The sequence below is a fragment of the Heptranchias perlo genome, chromosome 9, assembly GCF_035084215.1.
Source record: "Heptranchias perlo isolate sHepPer1 chromosome 9, sHepPer1.hap1, whole genome shotgun sequence".
Lineage (NCBI taxonomy): Eukaryota > Metazoa > Chordata > Chondrichthyes > Hexanchiformes > Hexanchidae > Heptranchias > Heptranchias perlo.
The window spans coordinates 55845460-55863742 of NC_090333.1; the positions used below are offsets into that span (position 1 = coordinate 55845460).

Sequence of the window (18283 nt, forward strand, 5' to 3'; positions counted from 1 at the left end):
GACCTATAATCTAGGAGATCTAAGACACACACCTCTGAAAGATTTGGGGCAAATTATGCATTCGGTACATTTTAGGGGCCAATTTGCCATATAACTATCTATCTGTTAGAGTCTACCAAACTGTGGTTTCAAAGTATTATAATTATATACTTGGAGTTCCCTGACTTTTCTAACCAAATTTTAATTGGTAATCATTGGAGCTGATTAATCAATGCTGATTTGTTCTTTCTAGAACCCATGGCTTGCAGGAGACTACAAGCCATCGTACATCTGTGAACCATATTTAATGTTTCTGCGATGTTGTAATGGACAGTTTGGCAGAATTGCAACTCACACAGTTCATTTATCTTACTGTATCTAATTGTCTTGACTGTTAATGGTTATTACACAAAGATAATCTCACACAGCATGTGAGATACTGTTTGAAACTGAAAAGGTTTTACAGTAATGAGGACTTTCTGTGTAGCCGTGGAAAATGAGTCCGTGCTGGCTTGTTCCTCTGTTGTGACCTGGCGCCTGCTGTGGTATGTGCTACATCAATTGATTTTTAGATTTACAACACATTCCACCATGTTCACAACCATTGTTCGCCAATCTATTTTGCATTTCCTTTCAGCTATAAATAAGGTAGGATGTCACTCACGTTCGCTTTTAGGCTTACAAATTAACTCATTTGATTTTTGTTAAAAAACACCTGATTTAATTTCCACTATAATACCTGTTCCTGTCAAGACACCCCAGTTGGCATCATTATTGTTGCTGTCTAAAGTAGATATGGGCTTTAGCACTTTGAATTATAAGCAAATTGTGAAGGAATAGGTGGAAATGAACGGTACATCCAAATTGTACCTTTTTGGTATAATTTTGGGGCAATCAATTGTTGGGATTTTGTTTCTACAATACCGTTGAAAGAAGTGTTGTGTAATGATATTGCAAATATAAATTAAATAGCTAATGACAGGGTGAGAATGCAATACATCCTATTTTCATTAAAATGTTTGGATTTACGATTTTTTTTTAAGCAAGAAATCCAGGTTAACAACATGTTATAAGTTCACATTTATTTTACAGGTATTTTATCTGTAAGAAATAAATCAAATAACATTCAGAAAGAAGGGCATCACAGGGACTGTCACATGCCTCCTAGTGCCTGGCAGAAAAATGGGGCATTAGTGGATAAACTTGGCTGCAGTTTGCCTAGTTGCCACCTCAATCACAGGAGGTGTTATAATCTAGCAAAGCCTAGACAGGGAGGGAAAGGGGAGGAATTTCACAACCTCATTTAAAAAAATAACCTGGGATGGGTTTATAATATATAAAGGAACAAATCAGCAGCTTTTATACCCTTATTTTTCCTGATTAATTATTAAATTGTAACTTGGTCTTGAAAGAACAAAGTAAATCTCGACATAGAAAGTAGATTGTACTTCATCTGTAACTGCCTCACAAGTCATGTTAAAATGTTCTCAGTGAAGTTTATCGTGCATTACTTATTCACATGCGCATGTATTATTTATATAGGAGTTGCCATTATTTGCAAATATATAGCATTTAAAAGGAGATTGTTAATTTTATAATATAAAGACAATTTTATTTTAAAATGGGAGAATCATGTTTTACACTGCCCTGCTCATTAAGAAAACCATTCTATTCAGAACCTCCATTTAGCATTTTTAGCCAGTATCTGTCATAAACCTATTTACACATTTGGTTGTTCTGACCCTTCTTGAGTGCCATTTTTGTGTACTGAAAGCTTACTGAAAGGTTTCTAAGGAACCCTTACACTACAATGGGTTTCCTCAACAACATAAAAAAATCACACGCTGGCCCACATTTAACCTTTCCAGGCAGGGAGGCACCAACTACATCCTCTCCTGAAAAAGTGCAGTCACAACCCTTTCATCGCCAATCTGGCAAATGCCTTGCAGCAAAGTTGTGTAAAACTGTAATAACCACATGCTTCTCAGCAGAAGAATACTAGCATATCTTATCATTATGACCGTCTTCCTCTGCCCTTACAGGAGGGCCTATTTATCTCTCCACACTCGTAATGTGCCTAATTGCCTGTGTCTTGTTATTTGACAAACTTCAAGGGGGTAACTACGGTTATGGGGGGTGGGAAGGCGGAAGGTAACATAAAAGCAACAAAAAGGCAAATAGATAAAGGGAATAGCAAAACCACCTACTCTTGTACACTTTCTAGATAATATCTTTTAGAAACTGTATTAGGTCATTAAAATGCCATTCACTCGGAGCAAGGATTTTTTAAAAATCTCACCTATATGAAAAAAGTGCAGAATATATTTCTCAAGAAAATGATTTTGAATTAATAAAGCTGCAATATCACATATACCACAGATTGTATTCTATTTAAATTCAAAGCTGAATGCAATTAATTACGTTTGATTTATATTGTCCCAATTAAACTAACTGAAAATGTCAAAAGCTGTAGATTTTCACCAGACAGTGGAGAATTTAAATCTGAATTACACGCTCAATACGGTGACCCCTGATGAAATACAGAGGTCAATATTTTTACCTATAGTATTCAGAAGTTTGAGCAGTTTTTAATTTGTCGTGGATATAAAATGGAAATGAAAACAATAAGTTTTGATTGTTAACTTCCACTGTGTAACCCAGTTGTGAAAAGCCAAATGTTTCAGGAAAAAAAAAGTGTAGACCTCTCAGAATGAAGCCTGTATTTTTACAAAATAAAATCTGATTTTTTTTTATTGCATTATAATGCTGGCATTTCCCAGCATGCAGTTCTTGCTCACTGGGGCGACAAAACCAAAGTAAACTGGCCAAATTCACAAAGGTTGGCAGCTGGGACGACCCAGTCAAAAATGGCCCTTCCTGGCAACCGGCCTTCATGTATCTGGCAAGTTTACCTTGGTTTTGCTGTCGCGCGACACCCATCTGTTGGGAGCCAACGGCACCAGAATAATACAAGAAGAGCTTAACATTCTGGTTTCAGTAATGAATTAGCACCATGCTGTGTGTTACTTTGTTTCAGGAAATGATGTGTTCTATTTTTCATAACAGAATGTAACTAACACAACTTTCTATTGAGTGTATATTTTGTAACTGGAACGATCTGCTTACTATCAAATCAAGATAAAGAAAATGGATCTATAAGTTCTTAGACAAGAAATATTTTTTCAAAAATAATACCCCATATATATTACAGAACCTTTTCCAGGTGCTGTAGTATTATGTGTTCATCTATGTCCTTGTTTATACAGCAGGACGACTGGCAGCAACACCACAATAACTACATACTCAAACTATGCACATGAACATAACTTTAAAGCCATTCCACATGCACCATCTTGCTCATGCAGAGTTGCTCACAGGTTGGGACAGATGTGACTTTATGGGGTAGATTTTAACCACCCCCTGTCCAGCAGGAATGGTACGGGCAGGTAGGTAAGATGGCAAGGGTGTTGCGCTGCATTCTTAACGGATACCCAGACATGTTTACCCGCCCGGTGCCACCATCTTTACTTATCTTAATTAAGGCACGGGAGAGCTGCCCTCTCCCAGCAGGCAGGGGCCTACTTAACATTGAAAAACCACAACCCAACGATAAAATCAGTGCCGCAACGGCATTTTAATTTTCCAATTCGGGAGCCCCAGTGCTCAAATGTATTTTTTAATGTTCCCTCAATTCAAAAATGTAGCTTGCAACAAATAATATACATTAAAAACAAATCAGAAAAATACAGGGATATGTGATGTAAGTGCAGCACATGGTGGGTAAATCAAACCATTGTTGAGCCAAGCAGGAACCAACTTTGGCTTTCGAATGAACAACCATTATTGGTATTTGGAAGGGGATCGGTGGGAAATCCTGCAGAAGGCTGCAGAGCAGCTGAAGAGGAATCGATTGAGTTTCTTAAATTAAATTTTGCAATTGTCCATGATTCATTCAACTCTCTTTGGCAGTCCCTTGCCAGAGTTTACAGAGCCAATGAGAGGGCACCTCATTTGCATGGGGCTGGCATGCAAATGAGCAACTTGGGACATTTCTTTGGCACCCACCTTCCCTCATGCTGGTGGAAATGCAAATCCCCCCCCCCCCCCATGCCATAGGAACACTGTATGCCATGAACATGTCACATACCTGGGGTCCAGCATTGCTTTTGCACATGGCATTTCTAGGGTCTAGCGTTGCTAAGGCACATGCGCTCCTGGGATCCAGCATTGCTATGGCAGACAGCATTTCCAAGGTCAAGTATTGCTATGGTACATGACATTCCTAAGGTCTAGCACTGTTACAGCACATAGAATTCCTAGTGTCTATGGGTTTTGTGACAATGGCATTCCTAGCGCCCAGGGCTGCTACAGCACATTCCTGTCAATTGCATGTCGCTACAGTATTTAGGCAGGCATATTGGACACCCTCCATCACTTCAGATATGGCCACAGATAGTGGGAGAGCTTATAAACCAGCATAACTCCAGAGGAAAATCTGCCCCAGAATGTCCCCAAACTGGATCACCAGGAACAAACTAAACCAGGAAATGCATAAAATAAAATGCTATTAAATGAAAGACTTTGGCCATGCAAGCACAAGGGGACTTGGATTCAAACTTTATGTGGGCAAATCAATACGACCCACTTCAGGTTATATATACTTGGGTCATCACTAATTAACATTGAACACCCCCATAAAACCAGATTTCTTATCAACATAATTTTCTGTTTGACACATAAAGTTAGTCTGTTGATGCTGCGCCCTTAAATGCAACTCCCCAATAACAGTGAAACCTTTTCACAGCAGTGAGAACAGCCGTCTCACCAGGATCGCACCTGCCAGTGCCCTCCAACACTCACCCCTGGGCAAGGGGGCCAATCTAGGAAAGGTCAGGCCTGGACCCCACTTCTCATTTGTAAGAGAGAGAAAAGGCATGCTGGCCACCATTGATATGTCGGGTCCCCATCCAGGGTCAGGACTGGGAATTCCTGGCTTAGGGAGTGCCCACACTTTGCCCATTATTTGCCTTGTAAGGGGCTGATGGAAGTTCCACCCCTTACAAGACCACCCAGAAACACCTAGAAACAGCAGAGACCTGAGGTAACTGTGTCTTCCCTTGTTTCCTTGGGGATTCTGCTGGTCTCCTGCTGGTGTTATGGCGGGAAACTGGTAGAACCTGATGGAATTTTGGGTGTCTTCAGAGCACTTTGTACATATTGTTTTAGTAAAGATTTACCTTGATGGTCCACAGTCCTGGTTCTGGATCCTTGACATTAACCACCCTGGCAGAGTTTGCAATGTGTAAGAGCTCATTAAGACCAGATCCTGTCGTTATCAGCTTTCCTACAGATCATGAGAAAAGAAAAACGTTTAATCAACCACTATTATTAAATGATTGCTTTGAAACCAAGAACAAAATTCCCCATAAGATTTCCAAGCCTGTAGTTAAAAAAATGTTTATAGTTATTTTTTTAACATTCACCATATTCACTCCCAATCTAGAAAAGTCCTGCTTGGGTAATTAGTTCAATGAGTCTATCTCTGGGCAGTTGCCACTCAGTTAAGCAGGGCCAACATTATTCTTGGTTATTGATTCTGGCTCTCAAAACCTCAAACTAGGGCCTAGGACTGATTACGTCACCATGAGCTCATCAGTTTGAAGGTTAGCCAAGGCTGGGATTTGATCTTGCCACATCTGGGGTGAGAAGTCCATCACAAAACTATCAGAACTGTCAGGTTGTTCCTGTAGATACCGTTTTAAAGATGTAAGACCTACTCCATCTGGCAGAAATACGTTTTTTACCAGCCAAATGTGGAGCCACATCAGTGAGACTTATGAAGAACCCTGCAATCCATACGGACTATGGATAGGGAACCAGGTTTCCTCTCAAACCTGAAATGACATAGCTGAGTAATTCATTTTCTTAATTTAAAATGAGCCTATGTTTCAAGTATTAGTTTGATTTAAATCCATTTCAAAAACTTCACAGGTATTTGGATACTATGGCTAGAAATTGGATCGCACCCAAATTAGGGCACGATCCCAACGCAGCACAGGCTGCATGTATCTAATGAGAGCGGCCTCATTTGCCTATTACTGGCGAGCTGCAGGCCCAAGTCCCAGAAGCAAGGCAAGTAACATTCACGCCAGACAAGTGCCAGGCAATGACCATCTCCAACAAGAGAGAGTCTAACCACCTCCCCTTGACATTCAACGGCATTACCATCACCGAATCCCCCACCATCAACATCCTGGGGGTCACCACTGACCAGAAACTTAACAGGACCAGCCAAATGAATACTATGGCTACAAGAGCAGGTCAGAGGTTGGGTATTCTGCAGCGACTGACTCACCTCCTGACCCCCCCAAAGCCTTTCCACCATCTACAAGGCACAAGTCAGGAGTGTGATGGAATATTCTCCACTTGTCTGGATGAGTGCAGCTCCAACAACACTCAAGGAGCTCAACACCATCCAGGACAAAGCAGCCCGCTTGATTGGCACCCCATCCACCACCCTAAACATTCACTCCCTTCACCACCGGCACACAGTGGCTGCAGTGTGTACCATCCACAGGATGCACTGCAGCAACTCGCCAAGGCTTCTTCAACAGCACCTCTCAAACCCACGTCCACTACCACCTGGAAGGACAAGGGCAGCAGGCACATGGGAACAACACCACCTGCACGTTCCCCTCCAAGTCACACACCATCCCGGCTTGGAAATATATTGCCGTTCCTTCATCGTCGTTGGGTCAAAATCCTGGAACTCCCTACCTAACAGCACTGTGGGAGAACCTTCACCACACGGACTGCAGCGGTTCAAGAAGGCAGCTCACCACCACCTTCTCAATGGGCAATAAATGCTGGTCTCGGCAGTGACACCCACATCCCATGAACGAATAAAAAAAAAGCAGCTAGACAGTCCCAGGAGCTCAGATGCTGGCCGAGATCGTAACAAGAGTCTGGGAAGAAGGGGGAGGCAATTGGGAAACGGGCAAGTGGTGGCAGGCAGCGGCCCGTGGATTTAATGTGGAGCTTTTACCAATGTGGCAGGTGGCACAAAATGAGCATACCACCTGCCATATTGGACCTTTAGGTGCCCATTTTACGCACGTCAAACAGGCAGATAGCAATCCAATTTCTAGACCTACATGTTTCCATTTGAAGACTTGCAAGAAGATGTATTAGTAAATAATGTACATTTAATTATCATAACCACTGTAAATGGAAATCGCTGCAGTACACAGCACAGGATACATAATATAACCACAATCCAAGCAATGGCCAAAACATGTCAAAACATTTTAACCTTCACAAAATCCGCTCTGCACACATAAGCACGGTGGGTACCAAGGCGGACAGGAAACGTTCTAGCCCTCTGTAGCATAAAGCCTGTGAGATTTTATCTCCGGGGCATCATCTGCACGAGTGCTGTCAGTCTCCCGCCTGAACCAGCAGGAAGCAGGAGCTGGCCAGTGGGCACAAACAGATTTCGAGCGGCAGAAGGCCACCGTTGGGGGAGGCAAAAGGAAGCCCAAGGCAGGGGTGGCCCCGGGTTTCCTTGTGGGGCCCAGAGGAGCGCTCCTGCTCTTTCTGGCCTACAACAAAACAAAACAAAACAAAAATAATAATTACTTGAAGGGAATGCTGGAGACTGCTCTGCAAACTGCCCACAATATATTTAATTGTTCTTTTGGTGGAGTCAGGAGGAGAAGTGGGCCCACAAAAAACTGAAGTCCACTGCCAGCCTTCCCGAGGCTCCTGCCCCAGGATCATCTTCCTCCCCCCTAGGCTCTGACTGCTGGCTAGCTCAGCATAGAAGCTCGCCGGTGGCATTTAAAATGAAGCCTAGGCCTCACGCCAGCAACAACAGGTGGGCACTGAATATGCTCCTCCTGCCGACCATCCGTTATCCCCCTGAAGTTAAAATCTCCCCTAAGGTAACTTGTCTTCGCTGATTATTACTAAACTACAGTAGACTCAGTTGTGTAAGCCCTGGAATTAGCCTGTGGAATTTTTGTCTTGTAAGTTGATGCAGCCCTTCTGTAAACCTGTACAAAATTCACTTTGTTGCACCAAGGTCTCAGCATTCAGTATTCACCCACTGTAATGGGTTAGTTATTGGAGCCATTAACTCCTTGAGTTTCAACTGCGACCTTTAAAATCAATAGGTTTGAGACACAACATACTGTATACCTCCCACGTGGTGTTAACAATTTAGGAATGCCAAGGCAAAACCATTAGCGAGTCTCACAGATGAGGAACTCTTGCTGCTCCATTACTCAACAGTGACTTTGACCCTATCCGTGTAAATCTGTCAGTCACCTAATCAGTCTCTCCATATGGGATTAAGTCCAGTTGCATTATCTCACTAAAATTCCTGGTTGTGTTTTTCTTCAGATGGATTACCTGCTGAATGGAGTTGACTTAATTAGACATGTTAGATAATTATCGTGAAAAATCTCAAGACAAGATTTATGAATGGAGCCTTGGAGCTTTGCTGAATTATTCAACACATAAAATAGATTGACTTCCTTCAAATCTCTACACAGTTCACAGGTGTAATTTACAAACAAGATTATTTGTTGCCTGATTTCTAAATAAAGTCATCTTTTGTCATGGCATTTTGTGAAAGGGAGGAGGTAGCAAATTGTGTTGTACATTAATGGTTTTATCTAGTCATTGTCATCACATCCAAAAGATAGTTTAAAGAAGTGACAGCAATCAATGTACTGGGGTAATGAGTTTATGACTCTATATAAGCATCACCGAGCCTCAGCTATCACCTTATCACCTAGAAAAGTTAACTCCATGTTTCCACTAATTTTCATATATCTCAAGTTGCTGATACGAACAGATCTTGGTGTTCTGGATTAGTACTCATCCACTCGAGGCAACATTTAAACAGGACATATCAGCAAATAAGAAACATAAGCACAAAAAGCACTCAGTTGCCTGAGATTTAAGGGCTATGGGGCCGCAGTTGGCCGACAGGCTACAGTTTGGACACTACTGCTGTATATGAATAGCGCCTTTGTCGTTCACACTGTATTTGAACCCTTTTTAATGAATTAGGGACGACACCAGGACACATATGCGTTGCCAATGCTGCTGACAAAACCAGAAATTCTAAAAATGATTGAACAAAACAACTATTCTTATTTTCCTCAAGGGACTAAATATGTATATTTTGTGAAATTACTGTACAGTTTGGTTACACAACATTTACAGAAGAATACATTGCTGCATTGGGGTTGTTGGATTTCACATTTTGGGATTTTGTGACCATTTTTCCACAAAAAGGATTTGCAAAAAAGAGTTACATTTAATGTTGGATTTTTAAAGCAAAGTGTATTCAGACATGTTAAAAAAAAGTACCGAGACAAAGGTGGTTAAAACTTTAATGAGCTAGCTTTGCAATTGTTTGCCCATAGACTGTAAATAATAATCACTTTGTTAGGCTATCTCAGCAATCAATAAACACCTCACACCCCTTGGAATCTCTACTCCTTTTGGCTGTGAACAGCAGGAGATCAAAAAAGAAATGGTGACACAAGCAGAAAACTGCAAAGCAGTCAGGCCCAACAAAGGTTGTGAGAAAGTTAGAATATAGGGGAGTAGTTGGAAATTGTTTTGTTTAAGTCAAGTAATAACAGTAGCTAAAAAGTAAAGGTGAATGCGGATGTGGGAAAGCGCAGTGTCTCCATTGTTTTATATTATTGCTCAAAGGTGTGTTGTAATGATTGAACTGAGTAAATAATTATATTCACTCACTGTAAAATAAATCTAATCTAGGGGGCATAATCTTAGAATAAGGGGCTGCTCTTTCAAAACTGAGATGAGGAGAAACTTCTTCACTCAGAGGGTAGTAGGTCTGTGGAATTTGCTGCCCCAGGAAGCTGTGGAAGCTACATCATTAAATAAATTTAAAACAGAAATAGACAGTTTCCTAGAAGTAAAGGGAATTAGGGGTTACGGGGAGCGGGCAGGAAATTGGACATGAATTTAGATTTGAGATTAGGATCAGATCAGCCATGATCTTATTGAATGGCAGAGCAGGCTCAAGGGGCCGATTGGCCTACTCCTGCTCCTATTTCTTATGTTCTTATGTTCTTATATGCACTCACTGTAAAATAAAGCAGCTTAACAATTTCTATCAGGTATCGTCTGAACAAATGTTTCCTTGATCTGCCTTAGAGAGATTGAAGAAACATTTGTGCGAACAACATGAATATCCATGAATGGCTGAATTAGGAGGATTTTTTAATCATGATGTGGGCAATATTGGAAAGATGACATTTACTGCCCATCACCAGCTGCCCTGAAGCGCTGCAGTCCTTCTGGTGATGTCCAGCAATTGATTTTATAACCAAGTGGATTGCTAAGTCACTTCAGAAAGAGAAAAAAAGAGAAAGAGAAAAGGAGAAGAGAGAGAGAATGGGAGAGAAACAGACAGACACTTTAACTTTGTCGTGGGTTTTTTATTCCATTTTTCATCTGCAGTGTGCATGCTGTCTCTTTGATGGGTGATGGTGTTCACAAATGATTATCAATATCTTGTGACATTGAATCTTACAACACCAGGTTATAGTCCAACAATTTTATTTTAAAATCACAAGCTTTCGGAGATTATCCCCTTCGTCAGGTGAATGAGTGAAAGGTTCTCAAATTGCATATCTTATATTAGGCTGGGACAGCATCACACCAATCAAAAGGTGTCGTTGTTGTTCAAACAGGCCAGTCACGGAGAACAGCACGTCCCAGTACACTGGATATACATTGTGTCAATTACACAGACAGAAAGAAAGAGAAAAAAGTCGGGGAACACTTTAGCAGTCAAGGACATTCAGCCACCGATCTTCGGGTCAGCGTTCTCCAAGGCGGCCTTCGAGACACACGACAATGAAAAATCGTCGAGCAGAAGTTGATAGCCAAGTTCCGCACCCATGAGGACGGCCTCAACTGGGATCTTGGGTTCATGTCACGCTACACGTAACCCCACCAGCAAAAAGGGAAAAAAAAGTTATGTGTTTTAATATTCTCTCTCTCTCTCTGCCATTTGGGTCTCTTTCTTTCTGTCTGTGTAATTGACACAATGTATATCCAGTGTACTGGGACGTGCTGTTCTCCGTGACTGGCCTGTTTGAACAACAACGACACCTTTTGATTGGTGTGATGCTGTCCCAGCCTGATATAAGATATGCGATTTGAGAACCTTTCACTCATTCACCTGACGAAAGGGATAATCTCCGAAAGCTTGTGATTTTAAAATAAAATTGTTGGACTATAACCTGGTGTTGTAAGATTCCTTACATTTGTCCACCCCAGTCCATCACCGGCATCTCCACATCATTGTGACATTGACAAAAGGGGTACTACCAGTAATTGCCGGAATATACCACAGTGTTCAACAATCTCCATAACAATAGAAAACCATACCTGTAGGATCACGGATCTCAATAAAAGGGCCAGGACCACTGAGAGACACTGTGACCTCTTTTAGACTGGGATCAAAGGGGATTTGCCAGGTGTTTAAAGCTTGGGTGACATGGTCTGTGGAAAGTAGGTGGACTTTGGATGCCTGGACTGCTTCTTTTACCCATTTCAGAACCTGCAATGAAAAGATAAGAGAAATTGAGAGTGATAATCCCACAGAATGTGACAATGTGGGTTTTACTGGGAAAAGAAAAAAAACAATGAATTCCAACACTAACTTCTTTAGTGACCTTTCTCTTTAAAGGTTTCAAATAGAAAAAAAAGTTAAAAAAGGAATGTTTTTTTAAAAAATGGATGTAATTTACATTCAGTCAAGTTCCTTCCTTGATAACCCTGAATGTGACTGAAATGTGATCATTTTTTTCTGCATATATAAGGACTCTTTTCAAAATGTTAAGGATTGTGTTACTGTGTCATCCACATCATTCTATGCTTTGGCTGATAAAGGAAAGTATCCCGTATGCCTTCTTAACCACCTTATCTACCTGTCCTGTTACCTTCAGGATTCTTTCTTTTAAAATAAAATTGCTGGACTATAACTTGGTGTTGTAAAATTGTTTACAATTATCAAAGGGATTCACAGCAGTCAGTCTCAGCCCACAGTATTGTAGATTGCAACACTCACCAGCGTTAGCTGTGGCTTAGTGGTAGCACTCTCTTCTCTGAATCAGAAGGTTGTGGGTTCAAGTCCCACTCCACAGACTTGAGCACAAAATCTAGGCTACCAACTCAGTGCAGTACTGAGAGAGTGCTGCACTGTCGGAGGTGCCATCTTCCCGATGAGATGTTAAACTGTCTGCCCTCTCGGGTGGACGTAAAAGATCCCATGGCACTATTCAAAGAACAGCAGCGTAGTTCTCCCTGGTGTCTTGGCCAATATTTATCCCTCAGCCAAAATCAATAAAACAATTTATCTGGTCATTATCACATTGCTGTTTGTGGGGCCTAACTGTGTGCAAATTGGCTGCCACGTTTCCTACATTACAACAGTGACTACACATCAAAAGCTGTAAAATGCTTTGGGATGTCTTGAGGTCGTGAAATGCAAGTATAAAATGGAACTATTTTTTTCTTATTATTAGTAAGACAAGTGATTTAGCAATGTGATGATATCCCACGTTTAATCTTGTGAAATTATACACTCACCATGTGCAGCCCAATTTGGTCCTTGAGGATCTGAAATTTTGTATAAAAATTCCTGGAGGCAATGAAATTGCTGATTTCTGAGCAATAACAAATAATTTGGCCTAGTTATTAATCAATACACTAAACGTATTAAAAACACAACAAAGAAAAACATTGTATTAATTTTAATCATGTATAGAACTGAAGAGTAAGTTATTTGTTATCATACAGTTCAGCTCAGAAACCAGTACCTTTTCTGCCTCCAGAACATTTTTTTCACGCAGCAAATTTCCACTATAGTATATAAGGTTAAATTTAGAAATTCTCAGGACTTGTGGTGAGGTTTCACAATGCACCTTGTCTTACTTACAACGGATATCAAATTCCTTCTTCCATTTCTGATGGTTTCCAGTGCAGCCTGGTTGACTGAATTTCAAGGAATAGAACAACATTTGCACTGTGTCCATGAATAATATTTTCACTGAGTAGCATAGTTAAAAATAAACAAAGTCTCCCAGAAGTGGGAGATAGCTGTGGAATTCCAGGATGTTTTGGCATTTAACATGGCCATTAACCATGCAGAAATGTTGTTCTTTCTTAGCTTTATGACATCAGAAAATAGACAGGGTTAGAATAAATACAGTACTCAGTAAGATTGTGGTTAATCCTATGGGCATTATCCCATGGAAAGAAGTAAAAACTCACTTCTAAAAGTTGGCAGTATTTGTGTAATATCTTGTCTTTCAATCAGTGACACATTTGTAAGGTTGATACAGTGATACATCTTAATGATTTTCAATATAATTATTTAAATTTTGACTAATGGGAAAAGACTTCCATTTTACATTATGTGGTCCACACCCATTCTAAAGCACAGATTTGAAAAAGGTAAGTCATGCTTGACAAGTTAAATAGAATTTTTTTAAGAAGTGACAAACTGGATAAAGGGAATGCAGTAGATGTAGAGTATATGGAATATCAGAAGGCGTTCAAGATTTCTCACAGGAAGCTTATTAGAAAAATTCAGGTGTATGGTATAAGAGGGTAGAAAGTTGCTAAACAGACAGGAAACAGAGTTATGGTAAATGGGTGTTGCATGAACTGGAGAGGGGACAGTGCTGGGTCCATTTTTGTTCTTGGTATATAGATAATTTGGACTTGGGTATAGGGAAACAATCTAGAAATTTGCTGTGATATAAAAGTAGAAGGTTTGACAAATCACGAGGGGGATTGTAAAAGACTTCAGAATGGCACTGATAGGTTACTGGAATGGGCAGGCAAATGGCAGATGTAATTTAATGTGAATAAGTGTGAGGTAGTACTTTCTGGGAGAAAAAATAAGCAATGAGAGTATACACTTAACGGAAAGGCATTGAAGGGTGTGGATCAACAGAGACACCCAAGAGTTCAAAAACCTTGACCAGGAATTTCCTCAGCATTGTGCCTGATCCAGTGCTGTAACTTCAGGAGAAATCCCATTTACACATGTAGACAGGGCTCCTGCTGAACTTCCACTGGTTACTGCGATGGAGTGAAAGATGCCTCGAGAAAATTCCCAGCACATAGATAATGGCATAAAAAAGGCCATTGGAATATTGATTCTTTATAAATAGGGGCATAGAATATAAGAGTATTGATAAATTTATAACAAACATGGGCTGGGACACAGAGTGCTGTGTGCAGTTTTGGGTACCCCATTGTAGAAAGAACATCAAAGCCATAGAGAACGTTCAGTGTAGATTCACCGGATGATACCGGGATGGAACAGAGAAGGCCGAGGAGATTTAATAGAGATTTTTTAAATTATGAAGAGTTTTGATAGAGTGAATAAGGAAAGACTGTTTCCTCTTGTTGGGGAATCTGTGATGAGGAGTCATCAATTTAAAATTACTTCTAAGAGGGCTAGAAGACATATTAAGGGAAATTTCTTTGTTCAGAGGGTTATTGGAGCATGGAATGCTTCACCACAGGTAATGATTAAGGCAGAAACCATTGTATCTTTTAAGGGAAAATTGGATAAATAATTGAAACAGAGGAAGATGCAAGGCTATGGGAAGACAGCAAGAAGTGGGATTGGTTTTCGATTGCCCTAGCAAAGAGCTCACACAGATACGATAAATTGAATGCCCTCCTTCTGGGCCATATACTTCTATGATTCTATGGTACAATCCCTTCTACATTATATTGTCCACACTCTTTTTACATTAAATGGCCCACATCCATTCTACTTTGCATACTCCACTTACCTTTCACGTCTAAGGCCCATACCCATTCCGTATTACATGGCACATAACCCTTCGGGTATTTATTACTAAGTCCACCAAGCATAATACAATACTTAGACCAACAATGCGCTTGAGGTTGTGTCAATTAAATGACGGCGATGGAACAGGGACCCCAGAATTTCAGTGCCCAGGCCTTCAGGTGCAAAATTATATAAAGAAACTCAACGTATAGCATCTGAAGTAAGCCGGCCATATATTTGAATCTTATATTACAGTAATTGCCTCACGTAATGACTGCATGAAACCTGCCTTGCAAATTGCAGTTTTAAAAAGAAAGTCCACGTCTAAACTATATCTTGAACTCTGGAGCAACATGTACCAGGGCAATTGTAAAGGAAAGAGAGAAAGGAATGGTTGTGAACCAACGAGAATAATCGCAGTAAGTGGAAGGCAAGAATTAGGCATGAAATGGTAACATGGGAAATACTAGATCAATATAAATTCGACAGTATAGCGGCAGAAAATGATGGAAAATTGGACAAGGAAGCCTCCCACCACATCCCTGCTCCGACCTCAAGTTTCCTCAAAGGAACCTCAGAGAAGGTTGGAGATAGTTCCCTAGAGAAGGAAAGACTCACTTTTGGATGGAACGGTTCCAGTAGTGGCATCGCTCCTTTCCTTTAGGCCACAAAACCTCACCTATTTTTAGGCCTCGGCTCAGTCCAAAATCTAAAACATCATTTGGAGGCAGATCTTTTGGGCTTTCCTGCCCCTTGAAACAGCTCCCACCCCTTCAGATGCTACAGTGGGTCACCCGCTACAGCAACACTGCATCTCCCTCCCCCGATACTGTTGGGTTCCCTTATGCTAGCAAAGATCTCACTGGAGCCCACCCTGTAAATGAGGTCCAACCCAGGAAATTGGGCTGGGGTCACAATGAGGTCAGAGCAGCAGGCGGCAGCTTGAGGGAAATTCAACCCGAGAAGTATGCCATGGAGTCAGTTTTAGTGAGCAAGAAAGAATGAACTTGCATTTAGAAGCACCTTTCATAACCTCAGGACTTCTCAAAGTGCTTTACAACCAATTAATTACTTTTGAAATGTAGTCACTGTTGTTTGTAGGCAAAAGCAGCAGCCAATTTGCACACAGCGAGATCCCACAAACAGCAATGAATTGAATGACCAGTTAATCTGTTTATGGTGATGTTGGTTGATGGATAAATGTTGTCCGGGACACTGGGAGAACTCCCTTTCTGTTCTTCAACTAGTGCCATGGGATCTTTTATAACTACCTGAGAGGGCAGATGGGGCATCTCATCTGAAAGATAGCACCTCCCTTAGTCAGTGGATCAGGGCCAGTTTAGGTTTTTGTTAAGAAATATCTGTGACATGGGCATCAGATGGGAAAGGGTTCAGGGCAAAAATGAGTATAGAGGGGGCTGGTGGGGATGTCCATCGACACTTCACTAGCTGAGCACCAGGTGAAGGATTGTTTCGTTGGAGCTGTAGATTCCTGGCAACATCTGACAACTTGTATGGAGGAGGAAGGAAATGTTTCACTGGTTGTGTGATCTCAGTATTGAAATTAGAACTACTCGTACTTTAAGAAAGAAAAAAAGAACTTGCATTTCTATAGTGTCTTTCACAACCTCATGACCTCCCAAAGCGCTTTATAGCCAATGAAGTACTTTTGAAGTGTGGACACTAATTCTGGGCCTTGACTCTTATTAGCCTGTTTTTTTTAAGAATTATACCTCCAAAGAAACCCATCATCATTTTTTGAAAATTTCAAGATTGCCCCCCCGATCAGGGGCTGAGAAGAACGTGGTCAGGATCTGGGGGGGCTTGAGTAATCCCGACACCATGGCAGGTGGACACCAGAGATTCTGGTACCAGAGATGTGCCCTATGCTAATTATGTGCTCTGCCACTGACTCCACAAACCCCAGCACAGTCAGCAATGAAGGCCAATCAGCAGATGGGTGCAGTCCTCACATAACTACCGGGATCAGGTCCCGAGGAATTTCAGCTTCCGCGTCAATATGCAGAATGAATCTTACAAATAAAATTTTAAATGGAATTCAGCCTAGACATATGTTGCTAAAATCAGCCTGACTTCTAACTGCTATGATCCACAAATATGCTTCAAACCCCAGCTTGAATTATATCTGTTATGAATTTTATCCAACAACATTGACACAAGGCTACACTTAAAGTGCGGTTCACTCTGGTAAGGATGATTTGGTTACGAATGGCATGCCACCCCCAACTGAGCATTTTGAAAAGCCCATTAATCAATGTTATGTGACATTTCAACTCAATATGATCATTACATGAAACTGAATATCGTGCTCAGCCTCTGTTGTGAATTGAAAATCACTGCCATAATGAGAATATGCTTTTCATCATCACATAAACTTCTCTATTCCCAAAAACTCACCCATCATTTACTCTGACTCATAAATGACTGAATGGATTTTTTTTTATTCGTTCATGAGATGTGGGCGTCGCTGGCTAGGCCAGCATTTATTGCCCATCCCTAATTGCCCTTGAGAAGGTGGTGGTGAGCCGCCTTCTTGAACCGCTGCAGTCTGTGAGGTGAAGGTTCTCCCACAGTGCTGTTAGGAAGGGAGTTCCAGGATTTTGACCCAGCAACGATGAAGGAACGGCGATATCTTTCCAAGTTGGGATGGTGTGTGACTTGGAGGAGAACATGCAGTTGGTGTTGTTCCCATGTGCCTGCTGCTCTTGTCCTTCTAGGTGGTAGAGATCGCGGATTTGGGAGGTGCTGTCGAAGAAGCCTTGGTGAGTTGCTGCAATGCATCCTGTGGATGGTACACACTGCAGCCACTGTGCGCCGGTGGTGAAGGGAGTGAATGTTTAGGGTGGTGGATGGGGTGTCAATCAAGCAGGCTGCTTTGTCCTGGATGGTATCGAGCTTCTTGAGTGTTGTTGGAGCTGCACTCATCCAGGCAAGTGGAGAGTATTCCATCACACTCCTGACTTGTGCCTTGTAGATGGTGGAAAGGCTTTGGGGAGTCAGGAGGTGAGTCACTCGCCGCAGAATACCCAGCCTCTGACCTGCTCTTGTAGCCACAGTATTTATTTGGCTGGTCCTGTTAAGCATCTGGTCAATGGTGACCCCCAGGATGATGATGGTGGGGGATTCGGCGATGGTAATGAAGGGGAGGTGGTTAGACTCTCTCTTGTTGGAGATGGTTATTGCCTGGCACTTATCTGGCGTGAATGTTACTTGCCACTTATCTGCCCAAGCCTGGATGTTGTCCAGGTCGTGCTGCATGCGGGCACGGACTGTTTCATTATCTGAGGGGTTGCGAATGGAACTGAACACTGTGCAATCATCAGCGAACATCCCCATTTCTGACCTTATGATGGAGGGAAGGTTATTGATTATTGGTGAGTAAGTGCCGCTTGATAGCGCTGTCGATGACACCTT

General features: G+C 41.5%; 1 protein-coding gene across 3 annotated transcripts in view; it reads right to left on the reverse strand.

The window, feature by feature from the left end:
• The window catches only part of hmcn1 (hemicentin 1), a 505541-nt gene that overhangs the window by 338171 nt on the left and 149087 nt on the right, over positions 1 to 18283 (reverse strand). For all 3 annotated transcript variants that reach the window (XM_067990488.1, XM_067990487.1, XM_067990490.1), the window contains exons 5-6: positions 11422 to 11593; positions 5217 to 5323 (exon numbers count right to left, since the gene is read on the reverse strand). In XM_067990488.1, the coding sequence (XP_067846589.1) occupies positions 5217 to 5323; positions 11422 to 11593 (279 nt within the window). The remainder of the gene's footprint in view (positions 1 to 5216; positions 5324 to 11421; positions 11594 to 18283) is intronic.